At 30.1% G+C, this 18,057-nt stretch overlaps 1 protein-coding gene across 1 annotated transcript; it reads right to left on the bottom strand.

The window, feature by feature from the left end:
* Positions 1 to 165: 165 nt before the first annotated feature.
* Positions 166 to 3,253, bottom strand: LOC133285081 (uncharacterized). The gene is made up of 5 exons (XM_061482242.1): positions 2,904 to 3,253; positions 2,445 to 2,569; positions 992 to 1,083; positions 532 to 618; positions 166 to 455 (listed from the first exon to the last, which is right to left on the bottom strand). The coding sequence occupies exons 1-5, from the start codon at positions 3,251 to 3,253 to the stop codon at positions 351 to 353; spliced, it is 759 nt and encodes a 252-aa protein (XP_061338226.1). The 3' UTR covers positions 166 to 350.
* Between the last annotated feature and the right edge of the window lie 14,804 nt (positions 3,254 to 18,057).

The raw sequence follows: 18,057 nt of genomic DNA on the forward strand, positions 1-18,057 counted from the left end.
TATTTCAATTTTCATCTAATTTTACCTACGTTATTTAGAATATCAATATCACATTGCCAAATGTCATCTTACTGTAACAAATTATGGTTTTTAAAACATTATAGTATGTTTAGTCTGCTTGAAAGAACAAAGGAATTGTTGAAGTAACCAAAACAATATTCCGCCATTTACTAGAAACATGATTTTTGACATACACTACTTCGTATTGTTTTCACTTTCCCGCAAACTTCTACATTAACAGATACATTAACAGCCAGAGGACACTCCATCCAAATTATCTATGTTCGTTGCCCATGCCACAATTTTTAAAGAAAATAACTAAAAAAGGAAAACAAATAAAATTGTAAATCTCAATCTGATGTTTTTGCACCCCAAATTTTAGGTAGCTCCTTTACGATAGACTTCTGCTTAACATCTTCCCTTTCCAAACGCCACTTTCTTGACATACTCTCAGCCTGCAAACCCAAGTTTTGAGTTATGCCTGTGAATTGAAACATTCAGGAGTACAAAGAAATACAATTTAAAACTTGCCCATATTTTCAAGGGAACAAATTGCTTTTTGATATTCTCAAGTTGTGGCTCAACAAAGTCTTTTCCCTTGGTTTTGAATTCACTGGTCTGTTAAAACAACAAAATTTTCGGATAAAGAAGTCAATAAACTGAAATCGGCAATTTATAAGGCCATATAGAAATCTATTAATAGAACTGCAAAACCATTAAAAAAAATATACAAGTAACGAAATACAAAACCAGAGTATGGCTTATAGTAAGAAGTTTTATGGTCCTAAATTTGAACATGATAAATAGTCAATGAAGAATGATGACTAAAATAGAACAGTTGCAAGGTAGGAATTCAAGTGGGTTACTTAACTAATATTATTTTCTTAAAATAAAATAAAAATACAAACATATTGAGAAAGAGAGAGGAAGAAATTGCATATTAAATAAAGTTCTAGAATCAACATATAAGTATATAACTAAAATAACTTACATCATTCATCTCTAACTTGGAGGCCGCCATAGCAAATACCAATGCACCACCACCAAATACGATTGCAGTGGCAACAGCAAATGCCTTTCCAACTATAAAATTGAAAACAAAAATTTGCATCAGAAAACATGGGCATCATCCCCAAAGCAGTTGCCAGAACCTTTTTCAACTCAACAACATTATTGGCATGATAGGCAGTTAAGCACAACAAAGTCAGAATAAAGTCATGAATCAATATCTAATGAAGTAAATAACCACCTGAACTTGACGCAGAAGCCATTCAAGTAGAAAAGGTGGGGTTATTCCATGGATTCGATATCCCAAAATGGCAAGAAACAATGCATGTGTCTTCATACCTAGAGTGTGTATAAACTGAAGTACACAAAGCTACACGTATCAATAGTGTAACTTCCCTTGTTGAAATTTATACTTTGCGTACTATTAACCCTATTAGCTATGGACACCACATGGTTCTCTATGAGCTCATGAAGCCCACTTTTCTCAGGGTGCTGTTAACAACCCCATAACATCATGCCACACTAAAGTTTTTCATACTTTAATTCATACTTTGTCCAAAATTAGAGAGTAGCATGCCTGTTTTGATTTTAGTATGAACCCTATTACCACACCCACAACCCTAAACTTATCATACCAGAAAAGTAACTTCAGTCCAGATAATATCCCACTACTGTTTTCCCCATTTAAACCACATATATTGTATGCCTTAATTACCTCTCCCTTAACTTACATTTCCAAATATTGATAATTCCATATCACAATCAAAAGTTCCTCTACTGTTACGGGGAATCTATGAAGGTTTAACTTTAGCTTGTGTAATAAACCAGAAAGTCTACGTATTAAAACTTCCCCCACTCAAGTTATTAGTAAATTCTCTACACCCAATAAATTACCTGAACTCCCCCATCACATTCCCCCTTTATACTACCATATCACCTCAAACTGGCTAAACCAAGCAGCTTAGTAGAAAGAACGGATGCTTAATAGATAGCAATTGCAATTTTCACGCATAGTTAAACACAGAGTATCACAATCTATAAAGTATTCATAGGACGCCATAAGTTATGCTGGCCCTCTATACCCTCAGTTTTCCACCAACCTTTAGCTGCTACATATTTCACTATAAATTCCACAGGTATGTGATGTGCAGATTGAGGGTACCAAAGCTAATATATGTAAGTTTGTCAACTAAATTCTGAGTCAACTGTGGACATATTCATCGGTGAATAAAACAAATTCTTTCCATGAAGTTGCATCAGAGATAACATCCACACTTACACCTTTTTTTAAACCACAAAATTATTGAGAATTGCTTATATCATTTACCTTTTTACAATAAGAATGAAAAGCAGAAATGAAAAAAAGAAAGAAAAAGAATCTAGGACACAATGTCTAAATGAGATATGAGCAAGTTAAAGAGAAGAATGAAACGTACCATGTGCAAGACCTTCAGCTGCAGCTTTTAACTTTTCCGGGTTAGCAACGGTTGCATACCTGTCTTGACGCAATTCATTAGCTGTTGAGGCTGAAACCATGTGTGCTGCTTGAGGCAGTTCCCACCTGCAACCAAGCCATTATGTCTTTTCTTTTCTTTTTGGCTAGGCAACGAGAAGGAAAAATTGAACAGAACTCAACACTAAAAACATCAGATAAAAATTGTGGGTTTTTACCAAAAATCAGAATGATCAAGGTTTGGAAATACCCAAAAGGAAAACACCCCCTCCTAAAAGAACAACTACAAACAGCTTCATTTCCCTCTTGATACCCCAATAGAGGGAAAAAAAAAAAAAAAAAACCAGAATTCAAATTCAAATTCAGAACCTTATGCAATTGAAAATTGATTCATTAGTTTGAAATTCGTTGACATGAGGTGTAAAGAAGTGAAAGAAAGAACCTTTTGGGGCCAAAGGTGACCTGGGGAAATGAAAGGTAAGCACGTAGAGGGTTAAGAGCATCGGGAGATACGGAAGATTGAGTTTTGGGATCGGATTGAAGGACCCATTTGGATGCAGAGAAGGATGAGTTGGCTGTGGCTGTGGCGGTGTCGTCTCTGAAAACTTTGGAAGGAAGGGAATGCCTTAGAACCTCAGGAAGCACATCAGCATGAACATGTCCTTGACCTTGTTCGAGGTTGTTGGTCTTTGAAAGGGGAATTTTGTTGGCTAATTTTCCCACTGCTTGTTTGGATTCCTGGAAAAAATAAGCTGCTTCTTTCCCAGCTAACCTTCCCGCGAGAAAACTCATGTTCTCCAAATGCAGTTTGAGCTGACGAATACTTATCGATCTATATATAATTCATCAATCATTCAATAAGATTATATTTATAAAATAAGTCATTATTCAAACTTATTTAAAGATTTATTAGAATATATTTAAGGAAAAGTATACTATCATGTTACATTTAATTGATCTCTCATATTATATTTACATAAAAAATGGTTTTTTTTTTTTTTTTGAAAAAAATTCATCAATATTCTTGTGATTTACTTATTTATTTCAAAATCACTTATATCCTTGTGATTTTTTTTTATCACATATACTTATGTGATTTGTAAAAGAATATATATTTTTTGTCACGTATGCTTCTTGATTTTTTATTTTTTATAAATCTCAGGATACAAAAAATTACAAGGACATAGACAATTCTGAAACAAATCATAGAGATATTGGTGAATTTTTTTTTTTTTTAATTTTTGTGAGTTCCACTTTATTTGACTCACAACATAAAAGAAAAGTAAAGAAAAGGCATACATTTAACGCGAAAAATATTTTTAAATTTCTAGTTATACAAGATTATGTTTACCTCCACTTATTAAATTATGTAAGAATATTACGTAACAGTTGAGAAGAATTAGACTATATAGTTGTATAAGAATGATATAATTATTAATTTTAAATAAATTATAATCATGAACGAAAATTAATAATTGAGATAAGAAATAAATTTTTTTAATTTGTATTGGAATCAACCGATCCTCCCTTATGATATAAATTAGTTTTATTTAAAATTGATTAAATATTCAAGTAAGATTATAATAATCAAAATTAACCATTTTCACATTTCCATATAATATTTACGTCATTTTGATGTGTATTTGTATTTTCTTTTCTCCATTTTTTTCCTTCGTAATTTTATAAAGAGAGAATACAAAAAAATATAAAAAATCTATCAAAATAATGTAATTTCATTAAAAATAACAGAAAGTTGTGTCATTTGAACTAACAAATACTTTAACCACAAAAAAAAAATCATAAATATTTAGGTTATTGAAACAATTTGATTTTTTTTCTTTCTTAATACATAAATCAATTTGATGTTAATTAATGTGAAATATGTGTGAGGAATGTTATGTGTAAATAACATTACCCATATTAAATATTAAATATTTATTAACAAAGCAGATTGTCATAACGATTAACGACAGTGTTTGTGCTAGAGAAATACGTTTACTGTATGGTCTCAATTTTGCACTTGGTCTTGTTGAATTTAAACCAATATCATTAAATTTGAACCTATCATTAATTCCGTTGAAGTATTTATATAAGAACATATAATAAATATAATAATAGTAATAGTAAATTCAATAAAAGATATTGTTTTAGTGACAAAAATAATATTGTTTAAACACTAAGTTAATAATGTATAATATTGTTTTCTCATGTGTTAACGTATATTTTAATATATTCATAAATTTAATAATGGGAAGATTATTCGTGCTTTAAAATGATGTGAGTTATGTCTTTTTAGTATTTTTACTCTGTGCATTCCGATAGTACATAATTATAACATAATTTTTTTTCTCTTCTCAGTCATATCATCTGACATGAAAAGTGAAAAAAATAACTTTTCATATTATAACTATGTACTATCGAGAGTACATTGAGTAAAAATTTAAAAGAACACAATTTACGCCCGTTAGAAGGACTCACACTAAGCTCTTTAATAAAATGTATAAGATTTATCGGCGTAGTTAAATAATTTAAATTAATTGAATATTTTTTCACTTTTATATCATCGTTTTATTCTTTCTTTTTTTAATTTTTTAAAATGTTTATACTTTTAACTGTGAAGTACTAATAAGAGTTAAGAAAACTGTATAACAGAAATTATTTATTATTATTTACAGAAAGATATATCTAATTGACTAATAACGTCTAAAAATTAGGGAGGTAAAATAGAATAATACTGTATATACATTAATATCAAGCAGTACATCACATTTACGTGTGGAAACAAAATTATAATATAAATATATACAAAATATTATGAAGCTAATAATTATCAAACAATAAAAACTATAAATATATAAAATTACGTGTGTGCATACGCGTGAGTAACGTTATCAAGATAAACTACAAAATATGGAACTAATTTCTTGGCAAGCAAGTAACGAGAAGATGACCATTCATCAAAATAAGTACAACTTTGTCCCGTGATCCAAAATATTTCAGCAATTTGTCACTGTTTGACCATTGACCGATGCATATATTCGAGTAGATGACCTTTATATTCGAATATATTTCGTATTTTGGGTTTTTTGAAACATTTACTCAAGTATAGGACCAGATACTCGAGTATTTGCTGTTCAACGCAATATACTCCAGTATATGGGCATGTACTCGAGTAAATATTCAAAAAATTCCATACGCAAATTTTTCAACGCGTAATTCTTGAAAAGTCATGTGGAACAAAAAAAAAACACATAATTCAAATATCCAAGTCAAAAGTTATGGTTTTTTAAAGTTTTACTCTAATATTTTCAAAATTTTATAATGTCAATAGATTTTGTGAGATCCACAAAAATCCTCCTAATGTTACCAGAGTCAAGTCCAATATTATGAGTATATGATTATAGAAACTTTTTTGATCCAAAAAAATCATGGAAAAAAATTTAACCATAAATTTTCAGAAGACCATATTTTTTGGATCAAACAAGTTTCTATATCATAATATTATATTTGACTCAAGTGATCTGAGAAAGAGCTTTATGGATATCACAAAACTTATTTCCGTTACAAAATTTTGAAAATTTTACCGTAAAATTTCATAGGGAATTTGATCCAAAAAATGCTTCTTTGTGTCCCGTTTGCATATTTTACATTTGCGAATGATGTTATTTAAATTTTTACTTTTCAACACTAACAAATAATCCTCGGGAAATTTGCCAATGCGTAACTCTAGAAAAAAGTTATGTGGAATAAAAAAAATACCTGATTCGAACACCCATAGTAAAAAGTTATAGCCTAATTCAGACACTTGATTTTAAAATTTTACCGTTAAATTTTTTTGCACAAGATTTTTTGAATCAAACAAGTTTCTATAGACTTATATTCATAATATTGTGGACTTGACTCGAGTAACTTGAGGGTAGCTTTGCGGGTATCACAAAATCTATTGGAATTACAAAATTTTGAAAATTTTAGAGTAAAACTTTGAAAGGTCATAACTTTTGACTCAGGTGTCCGAATCATGTGTTTTTTTTTATTCCACATAACTTTTCGAGAGCTATGCGTTGAAAATTTTGTGTAGGAGAATTTTTAAACATTTTCTCGAGTACATGCCCTATGAATATAGTGCGTTGAACAACAAATACTCGAGTATCTAAATCTTATACTAGAGTAAATATAAAAAAAAACCAAAAATACAAAATATACTCAAATATAAGGTCATATACTCAAGTATATGGTTCGGACGACAGTTAAATAAAGATAAATTGATAAAATATTTTGGAATAGAGATAAAATAAAACTTATTTTGATAAAAAAAGGACACGATGGTAAAAAAACCAGCATCCTCTTCAATGCACAAAGGACATATTTGTCTCCATTGTCGGTTTTCTGCGCCATGTGTGTCACGCACATTTGGTCCCTCATCCTCCTTGGACAATAAACAGATAAATCGGGACATATACACAATGTAAAGAACCCAATGGAAAAGCAAATAAGTTGGGCTGGGGTATATGCTGTGTACAAGCAGAGTATGCATAAGAGGCCAAGACAACGGATACAATAATTAAAAAGAATCAAAAGTCAAATGGTAAAGATGGAAAATTAATGAAGTCACAAAAGAATGAGTAAAACATTACGGCTATATTTTAAATTAAAATTGTCGACTAGATAAGCAGAGGCTGAGAACACCAAAAAAGATTATCCAATTACTTGGGAAAGAAGTGATGCACATCTCTAAGGCTTGGAGAAAAAGATTCAATTTTTATTTGATGAGGTGTAACAAATAGGATGGTGAGTCTTGATAGATTTTTGTGCAATCTTGCTTGGCCCTTGGGGTTGTATTGAGTCTTACCATAAACCAATTAACTTTTTTTACTACAATATCCCATGACATCTGGTTAAAAAAAATGCTTTTGTTATTATTCTCTTTCCTCCCATTTAATGCTGGTGATAAACAAGTTACAAAGAAATCTTGGCAATTGGACGTTCAACATGTCTCGGGTGTATAAAAACTTTCTCCGAATTGAAGTGTCGTGGACATAAAATTTTTGAACGGAGATGTGCTGGTGGTGTGTAACTTAATTCTATAGCCCGAATTAATCTGTTGCAATCCCAAATTGAACGACAATTATATGAGAATTTCATTAACAAGCCTTGAAGGACCAAGAGTATAAGCTAATTTAGAGTTATATGTTAGAGGTAGAAATATATATGTCTAACGAATTCATTATGATTAGTTTAGTGGTGAGGAATTTGAACACTCTACGTGATATTTTAGCTACAAACATATATATATATATATATATATATATATATATATATATATATATATATGAGGTAAGATCCTTTTACACCAGTGTTAAATTTAAAATTTGACACCTCATCTCAGAGTTATTATATCAAAAAAATCAATGGTGTCACACAGTGGCGGACACACACACTTGCTCGTGTCTGCACTTGCAGACACAAGTTTGAGATTTTTTTTTGAAAGGGTGGGTGATTTAGGTCAAATAAAATAAAATAAAAAGATTTAGGAAGATTGAAAAGAAAAAAATAAACATAGGTCCAACCATAGTAGTATAAATCGGGATCTTACCTAAAATCGGAAGGAGGATAAAAAATCATAAAATGTAAAATCCTAACATAAAAAAAATCGTAAAAAATCATAAAATCGTAAAAGTGCTTGAAATTTTGATGAAATCGTTTTGATTAAAAAAATCTTAAAATCATAAAATCACATATTTAAATATGAATTTTAACTAACATGGACCTAACCCAACCAACCCCCATTATTCTTTTCTTTTCTTGTTTATATATTTTTTAATACATTTACAATTTTCTTTAAAAAAAAATATCTTCGGGGGCACTACCCCCGAACCTCCACCTTAAATGTGCAGACATAAACTTTTTTTTTCTAGGTCTGCCACTGGTGTCACATGCTTAGAAATTAAAGTCGTTGATCTTTTTTGATCTAATAGCTCTGAGATGAGGTATCAAATTTCAAATTTGACGCCGACGTCAAAGGATCCTACATATACATACATACATATATATATATATATATATATATATATATATATATATATATATATATATTCGCTACAACAGTTTCTTATTAGAGGTTTATATTTCTCATATTGCATGAGAGAATTTTATCTTATGCACATGCAAAAAAGTGGATGAAACCAACTTCTTTACTTTTTGGGTTCGCTTTTTCTGCAGTTACTGCAGATAAGTTATCTGCAGTAAGCCCAATACGATGTTGTTTTGGGCGGAAATCATGATATTTTTGTAATTTTAATTTATTTTAGGGTTATAATAGTCTTTATATTTATAACTTTTTAAGATTTCAATACCAAAACGATGTTGTTTTGAGAATAAATGCAGATAACTCATCTGCAGAAACATTTTTCCCTTACTTTTTCTTTTCTTTTCCTTAAATGGTTCACACCCTTTTTTTTGTGTGTACATGAGACAAAATTGTCTCGTGTTATATAAAAAATATATTTCCCTTATTATTATTATTATGGAAACTACTCTTAACATTGACATGGAGTATTAGATTTTTTAATTTTATTTGGCCTTCGAAGGGTATAGAAATAAATCTTCTTTGTACTACTACAACTATCCCTCACAAGTTTTTTTTTTTTTTTTCAAGCTTCATATCTTATTTTTTTTTTAGTGAAAGTAGCCTTGAATCTCTCAAGTACGAGTTCAAAATTATTTTTGTCACTTTCTATGTAAACTAGAATTTTAATGTGGAATATAACTATTCGATATTTTTTTGTCTATCCCTTTCACTTTTGCATAATTTCTGTACGTATATGATAAACTAGAGTAAGGATATTCTAACTACCAAAATTTTTTATTACTAACTTATTATCCATCACGTCACTATTGAATCAGAGAAAGAATGTTAAAAAGTCTTTGAAGAGAGAGAAAATATTAATCTAATAGTGATTAGATAGGTAGTAACTTGGTAGTGGAAAATTTTGATAGTGAAAATATTCGTCCTTGATAAACTAATAAATAATTAACATATTGTACGATAAGAATCTCTCTTATTTTAGGGTCTATTTTTGCATGGATAATAAGAGAATAGATAACTACATACACTATATATGCATGGAGGAATCGTCATGTGGAATTCTTATATGCATTAATTTTAATAGATTTAACTTTTTATCTTTGACCTGAGTATTGATGATAGACTAATTTTCGATCACTGTTTCAATAAATTTATCTAATCATCAGAAAGCGTATTATACTTTTTTTTTTATAAAAAAGTTAACCTACGATATTCTCAATTATTTGCAATTTTATATTTTTATCCTTTTTTCACTATATGTAAATACAAAATACTAACATATTGATTGACACTACATGTTTGTTAATTAATATTTTTAATTAAAATAAAAAATTTAATAATAAAAAGTGTTTAAGTGAGAAGCTAAGTAGTAAGAAGTTGAGAAATAATTGAAAACCACTAAGGAAAGTAAGAAATATGTATAACTTTATCCTTTTTCTGTTTATCTTTAAATCTTTATATCAATAATAAATTTTTTTCTATCTTATATTTTCTTTAAATTAATAAATTAGTAATTAATAATTTTTTTAAGAAATTGGATTACTAATTAGAGAATTTCTTTATAATAATATAGAATATAGAACATGATATAGCATAAAAAAATTGGACCTCACTATAATAACACCTTTTAAATTCTAAATTTTGATTGAGAATTTAAATAAATTTCTTTACTAATTTATTTAATTATAAGATTCTTACCCAATTTTTTAACAAGCAGCAGTCATACTATAAATAGCACCTTTGTTGTATTGGCAGCGCCAGCAGATTTCTTTAATATCCAGTATTTAACTTTGTTCAAAAAATAATTTTTTATATCAAACATGTAATGTAATGTAGTGTAGGAGGTATTAATTTTACATTTTTTTTTTTTGGAGTTACCCAACCCTAATTATCTCTTTGAGACGAGTTGGCTCCCTCCGGTATCCCCACGAGCTTCGACTCTTTGAGCCGGCTATGAGACTAATCCGGAGTGCGGGGGAACAGTGATGGCTAAAGGTTCAGCCCCCTCCCCAAGAATGCATTCAGCGGGAATTGAACACATATTCAATCCCACTAACTCAGCGCCAAGTTACCAATTGAGCTGCACCCATTGGGTATTAATTTTACATTTAATTATGTACAATAAGTGTTTCTTTAAATTTTATTAAACAAATACGCAAGATTACTCAAACGCTCTGTTTTACCCTTTTTTTTTAATTTTAATTTTTCACTAGATGTGTGCAAATTTATTCCCTTGTTTTCATATCAATTGTGGAAGGTGTTGGCATAATCTGTAGTAAGAAAAATTAATATGATCAATTTTTTGTTTTTTTTGTGTTGGAAATAGATAATTACACGTAAATCAAAAAATAAAAGAGAAAGAGAAAAGATAATTTTGACACAGCGATTTTTCATAGTTCATCCATATAGGTTATGTCCAAATTGTCTGTACTATATTCACCTCATCGTCATTCGTTACAAGTCACTTGGTTTACAAGAAGAATATAAACAGGATTAGAAAATTCTAACAACAGCTATTCATGGATCCAAGTCCAAACTACTAAAAAAAAGAAAAGAAAAAGTTATAATAAATCAGAGACCCACAACAGTACATAACATCTACAAGCTTGGGGTGATGTCTCTCGGACCCCGCCCGCTCGTCTAGGAGTGAGACCCTAGTTGCCTTTCTGTTGACCCCGCCAATAAAGACCATATTAGCATACGAAATATAAGCAATACCCAACATTTTTAAGTATAATAGCAAACTAGTGAAAATTTTCCTAATACTTTTTTAGTGTGTTAGAAAATAATATAAACTATTAAAAAAACGCTCATCCAACATCTTAAGATTTTGGGTTGAAGTGGTTCTTTACATGATATCAGAGTTTCAGTGACCACAAGATCACGAGTTTTGGGTTGAAGTGGTTCTTTATATAGTATCAGAATTTCAATGACCACAAGTTCGATACTCATCGGCCTCTCCTTGCCCCCACGTGTGAAATTAAATAAGCATTCAAAAAAAATTGTGCCTATATAATATTCGTACTTCAAGCCCAAATGACTCTTGCGTGAGAGAGTATATTATAGAATAATATAAACTATTAAAAAAATTCTTGTCCAACACATTAAAATTTTAGATTGAACTAATTCTTTATACTAAACACTTTTTATAGTAGAAAGAAGATAGGAATATATGAGAGTCATTGGGAAAAAGAAGCAAGCTATAACAGGAAGGGAAAAAAAAATCAATATCATAGAAAACTTTTCCTTCTCAAGGACAAAATGGACACTTTATGTAATTTTTTACCGGCATTTATGTGGAGGTAGATGATAAACCAAAAATTAGAGGGATAAGTCATGATAGATTAAACTGGGTATATCTAAACTTTAGACTAATGACTTATTCAAGATTTCGTACCGAGCATGTGCTCTTGATGATCACATTTTCAAATCAAAAGTCTATTAATTATCACAAAATTGTTGAATGATAAGTGCCACATTAAGAAAATTATGATGGGTTTCTCGTATCTTCCTCCTCGAAGTTAAAAAATGATGCATGCAATTCTTTTTCTAAATATTTTCTGACTTTGATTCAACTATTAATTTTCAACGCTTGCTTTGTGAGTGACTGGGAAGCTCAAAAGAAACCATTTATTACCAGAGCGCGTGGATGGTCCGATAACAAATCATCAATATTTTTTACTTGCCTCTTCAAATCGTGATGGTGGCTTAGCAATTTGCATTATTGATGCAAAATTACAGGGAAAATAGGCTTTCAGGAAAATGCAGAAGTTTTCTGCTATATTATCATTCTTCAATAATCAAAAGTCTTCCCTCACATCCTTCTAACCAGCCTTTTAAAGGCAATACAAAAAGTAACTGACAACAAAGGACTATCAATGGTCTTAAAAACTGATACAAAACGGAAATAACCATAAACAAAACATAAAGTCATGCAAACTGAAACGTCTGCAATTATTAAAATCCATAAAAAGCTTTAAAACTGAAACGTCTGCAGTTATAATAATTTATGGTGACTTAAGTGCATCAATTATCTCTTATTGATAGGGGTGTGCATGGGTCGAATCGAACGGTACTGTTCGAAAATGATTCGATACGATTCAAAAGTGACTCAGTTTGATTAGAAACGGTTCGGTTCGGTTCAGATGGATCATATTTTTAAAATAAAATAAAAATAAAAGATTTAAAAAATAAAGTTATAAAAATCAATTTGGTTCGGTTCGAAAACTGTTTGGTTCAGTTCAATTCTTAAACTGGTTCTAAAAATTGGTTCGGTTTATGAATTGATTCTTTAAAAACCAGTTCGGTCCATGAACTGGTCTTTAAAAATCAATTATTTTAAATGCAGTTCAGTTTGATTCATGATTTGATTTAATTTTTTGGTTATTTTATATACTCTTATTGATTGAGCATATCCAACATATATATTATGGTATGTCACTTTTTATTTATTTTCCAACTACACAATAATTTGGCTCAACACTAAACCATGGTATTCAAAAATCAACACGCGCACAACAAAAAGGCTATAGCTGGAGCTGGTGGGCGTCCTGTATCGAGAATTAGTAAGTGCACTTATTCCACGCGGTGTGGACCACAAACCCCACCTTACAATTTCACAAACCAAAACCAAATAACTCCCCCATTTCCCTCTGTATTTCAGTGCATGGAAGTGAGAGATTTTCTACAGCGTACACCATAGTTGTACCTTTTTTTTATTATTATTGTAACTACTAACTACCCTACCATTTTCGAGTAAAACCATTTTATTAACTTGAAAATGAAAAAAATAGAAAATAGGGGGAAAAAAAAGTACAAGGCTGAGAGGTTCTGGGACCTCAATGTTATGTAGGTAGGGTGAGTGCATGTGAACCCTATCAATCTTAGCTGCCAACAAATATTCTTGTGTGTGCACAAGATGGTGGAGTTATCTTAATTATTTGCATGGTTGTTGTGTGAAGTAATGGGTATTTAACACAGCGCATTCAAGGTTTGGGGCCTATGACACCAGAGGAGGTATGATGAGTGAACCGTTTAATGACTGATGACTCAGTTCTTGCTATTTCATTTTCAAATATTTTGAACTCAAAAGGTCCCCCCCCTATAACAAAGCTAATTGATCTGGTAGAACTTGAATACAAAACCCAAAACTAAGTGTTTTGTGATAATTGCTCTCAACAGTTGTTTTCAAGAGAAGACATAATCCCAAGGATTGACTAATGAAAATTCAGACTCTGTACTCAACAATAACAACTACTAACGCAACCTCAAATAGTAGAGGTTGATGCTTTTCATTTTCTGAATTCCTCCACTTTCCCACCGCAGCAATCAAATAATAAGAGTGGAGCCAATGAAGAACGAATCAAACTGATGGTATAAAGCATATAATTGTGATCTTAAAATTTTGGCTTCAGTTAGTTGCAATGAAACAGGAAACTTTCGTTAAGGCAAAGCAAATGTAAAAAACTAATCACACAAACTCTAAATTAATTTATTTATTTATTTCCATGCTTCCAAAAAACTCAAAATCCTCTTTACCTTCTGTACAAAGGCTCTCTACCAATTAATCTAGCTAACTATTCACTATTTCTAATATTATCACATACAAATGCAACTTCAATTCTGCTAGCATACATCATATATATATATATATGTATTCCCTGTATATGACAGACAAATAAACTAGGGAAAGAAACCATATCTGATTAAACCATCTGAATAATGGATTTTGCCACCAAAAACATACGACATCAAGCTATCTCTTGTTGTGTAAAGGGTTGGATCCTGTAGGAACTCTGCGCTTCTCTGACTTGAACTCTCTAGTTCTGCTACTGATTGGAGAATTGACCCATGGATGAAAAGCTTCTTGGCTTGAAGTTGAAGGGCCTGAGAACTTGGTCCGAATGGAGTAAATTCTTGGTGTAAGGAACAGAAGAGTAAAGAGGATGAAGAAGTGGAAGTGCTTCATATTCAAAGTTTTTTACAATGTCTCCAAGAAGACCAAAAGAATGGAAATGCAAAAAATTTGATCTAGGCTAGCTTTGTTATGTGTGTGTATATATATATATATATATTTATATGGACATGGTTTGGTTCAACATCTGCATACTAAATCTGGTGATATTTATGAAACACTTGTCGTGTTTTCTGTATATTAGGATTGTGGGACATGGCCTTATTACCGTGTGATTGTGATCAAATGGTCAATGATAGCTGGATATCAATAGTGTTAGAGTAGGGTATTACATGGGATCAGGGGGCTTAGAATGACGGTGGTGGGGGTGGTGGTGGGGTGGCAATATTCAATGGGAGATAATGACAAAAAACTAAACTAAACACAGACTCATAGTAGGTGCATATATCTGTATATATGTGAAAGCTTGAAAGCTAAGAGAATGGACTTCGTTTTGCAGTGACTTTTTAACTTCATGGAAGACCAAAATACCTCTTATTCATTCAATCTGCAAGAATCAAAATAAGCAACACCCAAAGCATGCTAGGGGCGTTTTGGTCATGAAAAGTCAAACATCACCGACGTATTCAATTGGTCATATAGGAACGGCAAACAATGAGAGGCATGCGGTATTGTGTTAGCTACATCTATGATCTATCTAATTAATCAAATAGAAATAACATAGTAAACATGTAGAAAGGGACCATACTAGTTCTATTAGGAATAGCAAGAGAAGAAGGGGGTAGGTAATCCTTCCCTCATCATTTATAATTTGGGAATAGTTCAGGAATCTCTATGTGTTTACTCTTTATCATTTATATTCGTAGGGTCTATTTGATGTGATGTATAAAGTCTAATAGTATAAGTTTATACTATAAATTATGATATTTTTAGTTCTTTGATATGACTATTATATAGTATAAGCTTATACAGCAGGATTTCTTTATACAACAAAATAGTGTATAACTTAATTATGCTTAGAGCATATTTGATATACAGTATAAGATAAGGTCTGATTGTATAAAACCTGATAAAATTATAATACTATCTAGCGTTTGACATGATATTGTATAAGATAATATATTGTATAAGATAATATTATCTAATATTTGGTAATGCTCTGTATAATACTAGATACGATAAAAATAAATATTTTTGACAAAAATAGCTTTTAATAATGAATTTATATAATTCTCCCAAATATATCATATGATATTAATTTTTATAGAAATTTGTTGATCAGTGTATCCAAAATATATATTAACTTTTATAAAAACAAAAATCTCCAATATTTTAAAAGTTTATATATTGAAAAAATAAAAAGTTTATATATTGAAAAAATATTTTTATTTTAATATGTTAGTATTAAAATAATATATTAATTCTTGAGAATTGCATTGGTTAATATATCAATCTATTATCAAGCCTAATCCTACCCTCTTAGGTCTGATTATGTTATACATCATTTTGATGTATTAAGGGATACTGCTATATAAGCTTATACTATACGATGGTCACACCAAATAACTAAAAATGTCATAACATATAGTATAAGCTTATACTGTCATGCCTTATACATCACACAAAACAGGTCTTTAGGGGGTGAGATTAGACCTGATAAGAGATTGATATATTAATCTAAACAATTCTCAAAATTAATACATTATTTCAATATTAATATATTAAAATAAAAAATAAATTTTCAATATATAAAATTTTAAAATATTAATTAGAGATTTTTAGTTTTATAAAAATTAATATATTTTTTGAACACATTGATCAATAGATTTTGTTAAAATTAATATCATATGACATATTTGGAAGAATTATAGAAATTATTTATTAAAAGGTATTTTTGTCAAAAATATTTATTTTTATTCTATATAGATTATACATTGCATTACTAAACACTGAATGATATTATCTTATACAATGTATTGTCTTATACAATATCATGCCAAACGCTGGATTGTATTAAAATTTAATCAGGTCTTATACTATCATATATATCTTATACTATCAAGCCTTATCCTATAGTATATACCAAACATGCCCTTATGTTTTTTTTTTCTTATCAACTATCTCTTATGATTTTTTCCGTCCAAGTCTATTTTTAACACCGTAAGTAATTGATCTAACTTGTTTATTTGACTCCTATTTTAATTGCATAAAAAGTTGCTAATTAATCTGATATAAAGATTTTAGTCGCCGACAATAAATTTATTTCTTCTGTTAATGTAAAAACCAAAAAATTCTTTTCAAAATAGTTCTTCTGATTATTTTATGGGATTTATAAATATAATGTTACAGGAAAATCACTACATCATGTCGCACAAACACCAAAAGTGGGTCCCACTATTGGTTTTTCAAAAAAATAAAATAAAAATAAACATCACAAGTATCGATGAGTCTGCCGGAAACGTCCGACTTTTCTGTTGCATGAGTGATTGAAAGCGCTTATTTTATCTTTGACATCTGCCGCAAAAGTTAATCAATTCTATGTATCTCATGAAAGTGCCATAGCTAGAATTCAAGCTCAGTTTTTTCGTTCAAGATTCAGATTGCCATTTACATGCTGCATACTTACGAGAAAAAATGTATTTAATTTAGTTTCCAGTTTGACCCAGTTAATATTTTTATGTAGGTTTCTGACCTTAGAACTAGCGTAAATGTTGTGAATGTTGCTGCAAAAGAGGCATGATATCTTTGTCTTTATACTGAAACATCTTTTTGGCAATTTGGTTTCCTTTCTTTCTTTTTTCAAAATTAGAAACAAAATTTGAATGTTGCGGTGATTTTCTTTTCTTTTTCAGATCAGGCATTCTGTCAAATTAAAGAGAGTTATGCAAACAATACTTTCTATAGGAAATGCTTTGAATCAAGGAACTGCCAGGGGTATGTTAAAACAAATGCACTTAGATGCAACATGAATCATGCAAGTTTGGATAGCAAAGAAAAGTACCATAATTTTTAGAGCATATTTGTGATTTATATAGCCTTCATGCCTGGTGCACCTTCATTAGACTGCTTTCTTATTTTTTGATATTGTGATCTTGCATGTGTAAATATGCTCTATACACCTTATTATAGTTTTCTTTTGCTTTCGCCTGTTACTTAATTTTTTTTTCACCTTGTTTTGAGAGTAGACCGATAAAATAAGGGTATAATTAACAAGTTAGTTCAAATACTAAGGGTGCTAAAACTGAATTTGGATGAAAAAAATAATAAATAAGTAATTGATAAAAAAAACACTGATGTATAAATAATAAAAAAGTAAACCGCACGGGGCATATGAGCTTTTCCAGTATAATTAATTTTATGGGTAGATAGAGGGAATTAATTCTTTCATATTAAAATTTCACATAATCTAATCTGTGAAATTTTTATGTCTATCTCTCTCTTCATTAACGATAATTAGAACTCACATATTTAATGCAGGTGAAGAGAGAGATAAACAAAAAGTTTCACATGAACAACAAATCATATAAAATTTCAACATGAGAGGATTCACTCCAAATACTTATGAGTATCCGTAGATAGATTTTAAGGATTTAAAAT

Source organism: Gastrolobium bilobum, unplaced genomic scaffold (genome assembly GCF_033153095.1).
Source record: "Gastrolobium bilobum isolate Gb01-03AN ecotype WA unplaced genomic scaffold, APGP_CSIRO_Gbil_v1 utg32371, whole genome shotgun sequence".
NCBI classification, from domain to species: Eukaryota; Viridiplantae; Streptophyta; class Magnoliopsida; order Fabales; family Fabaceae; genus Gastrolobium; species Gastrolobium bilobum.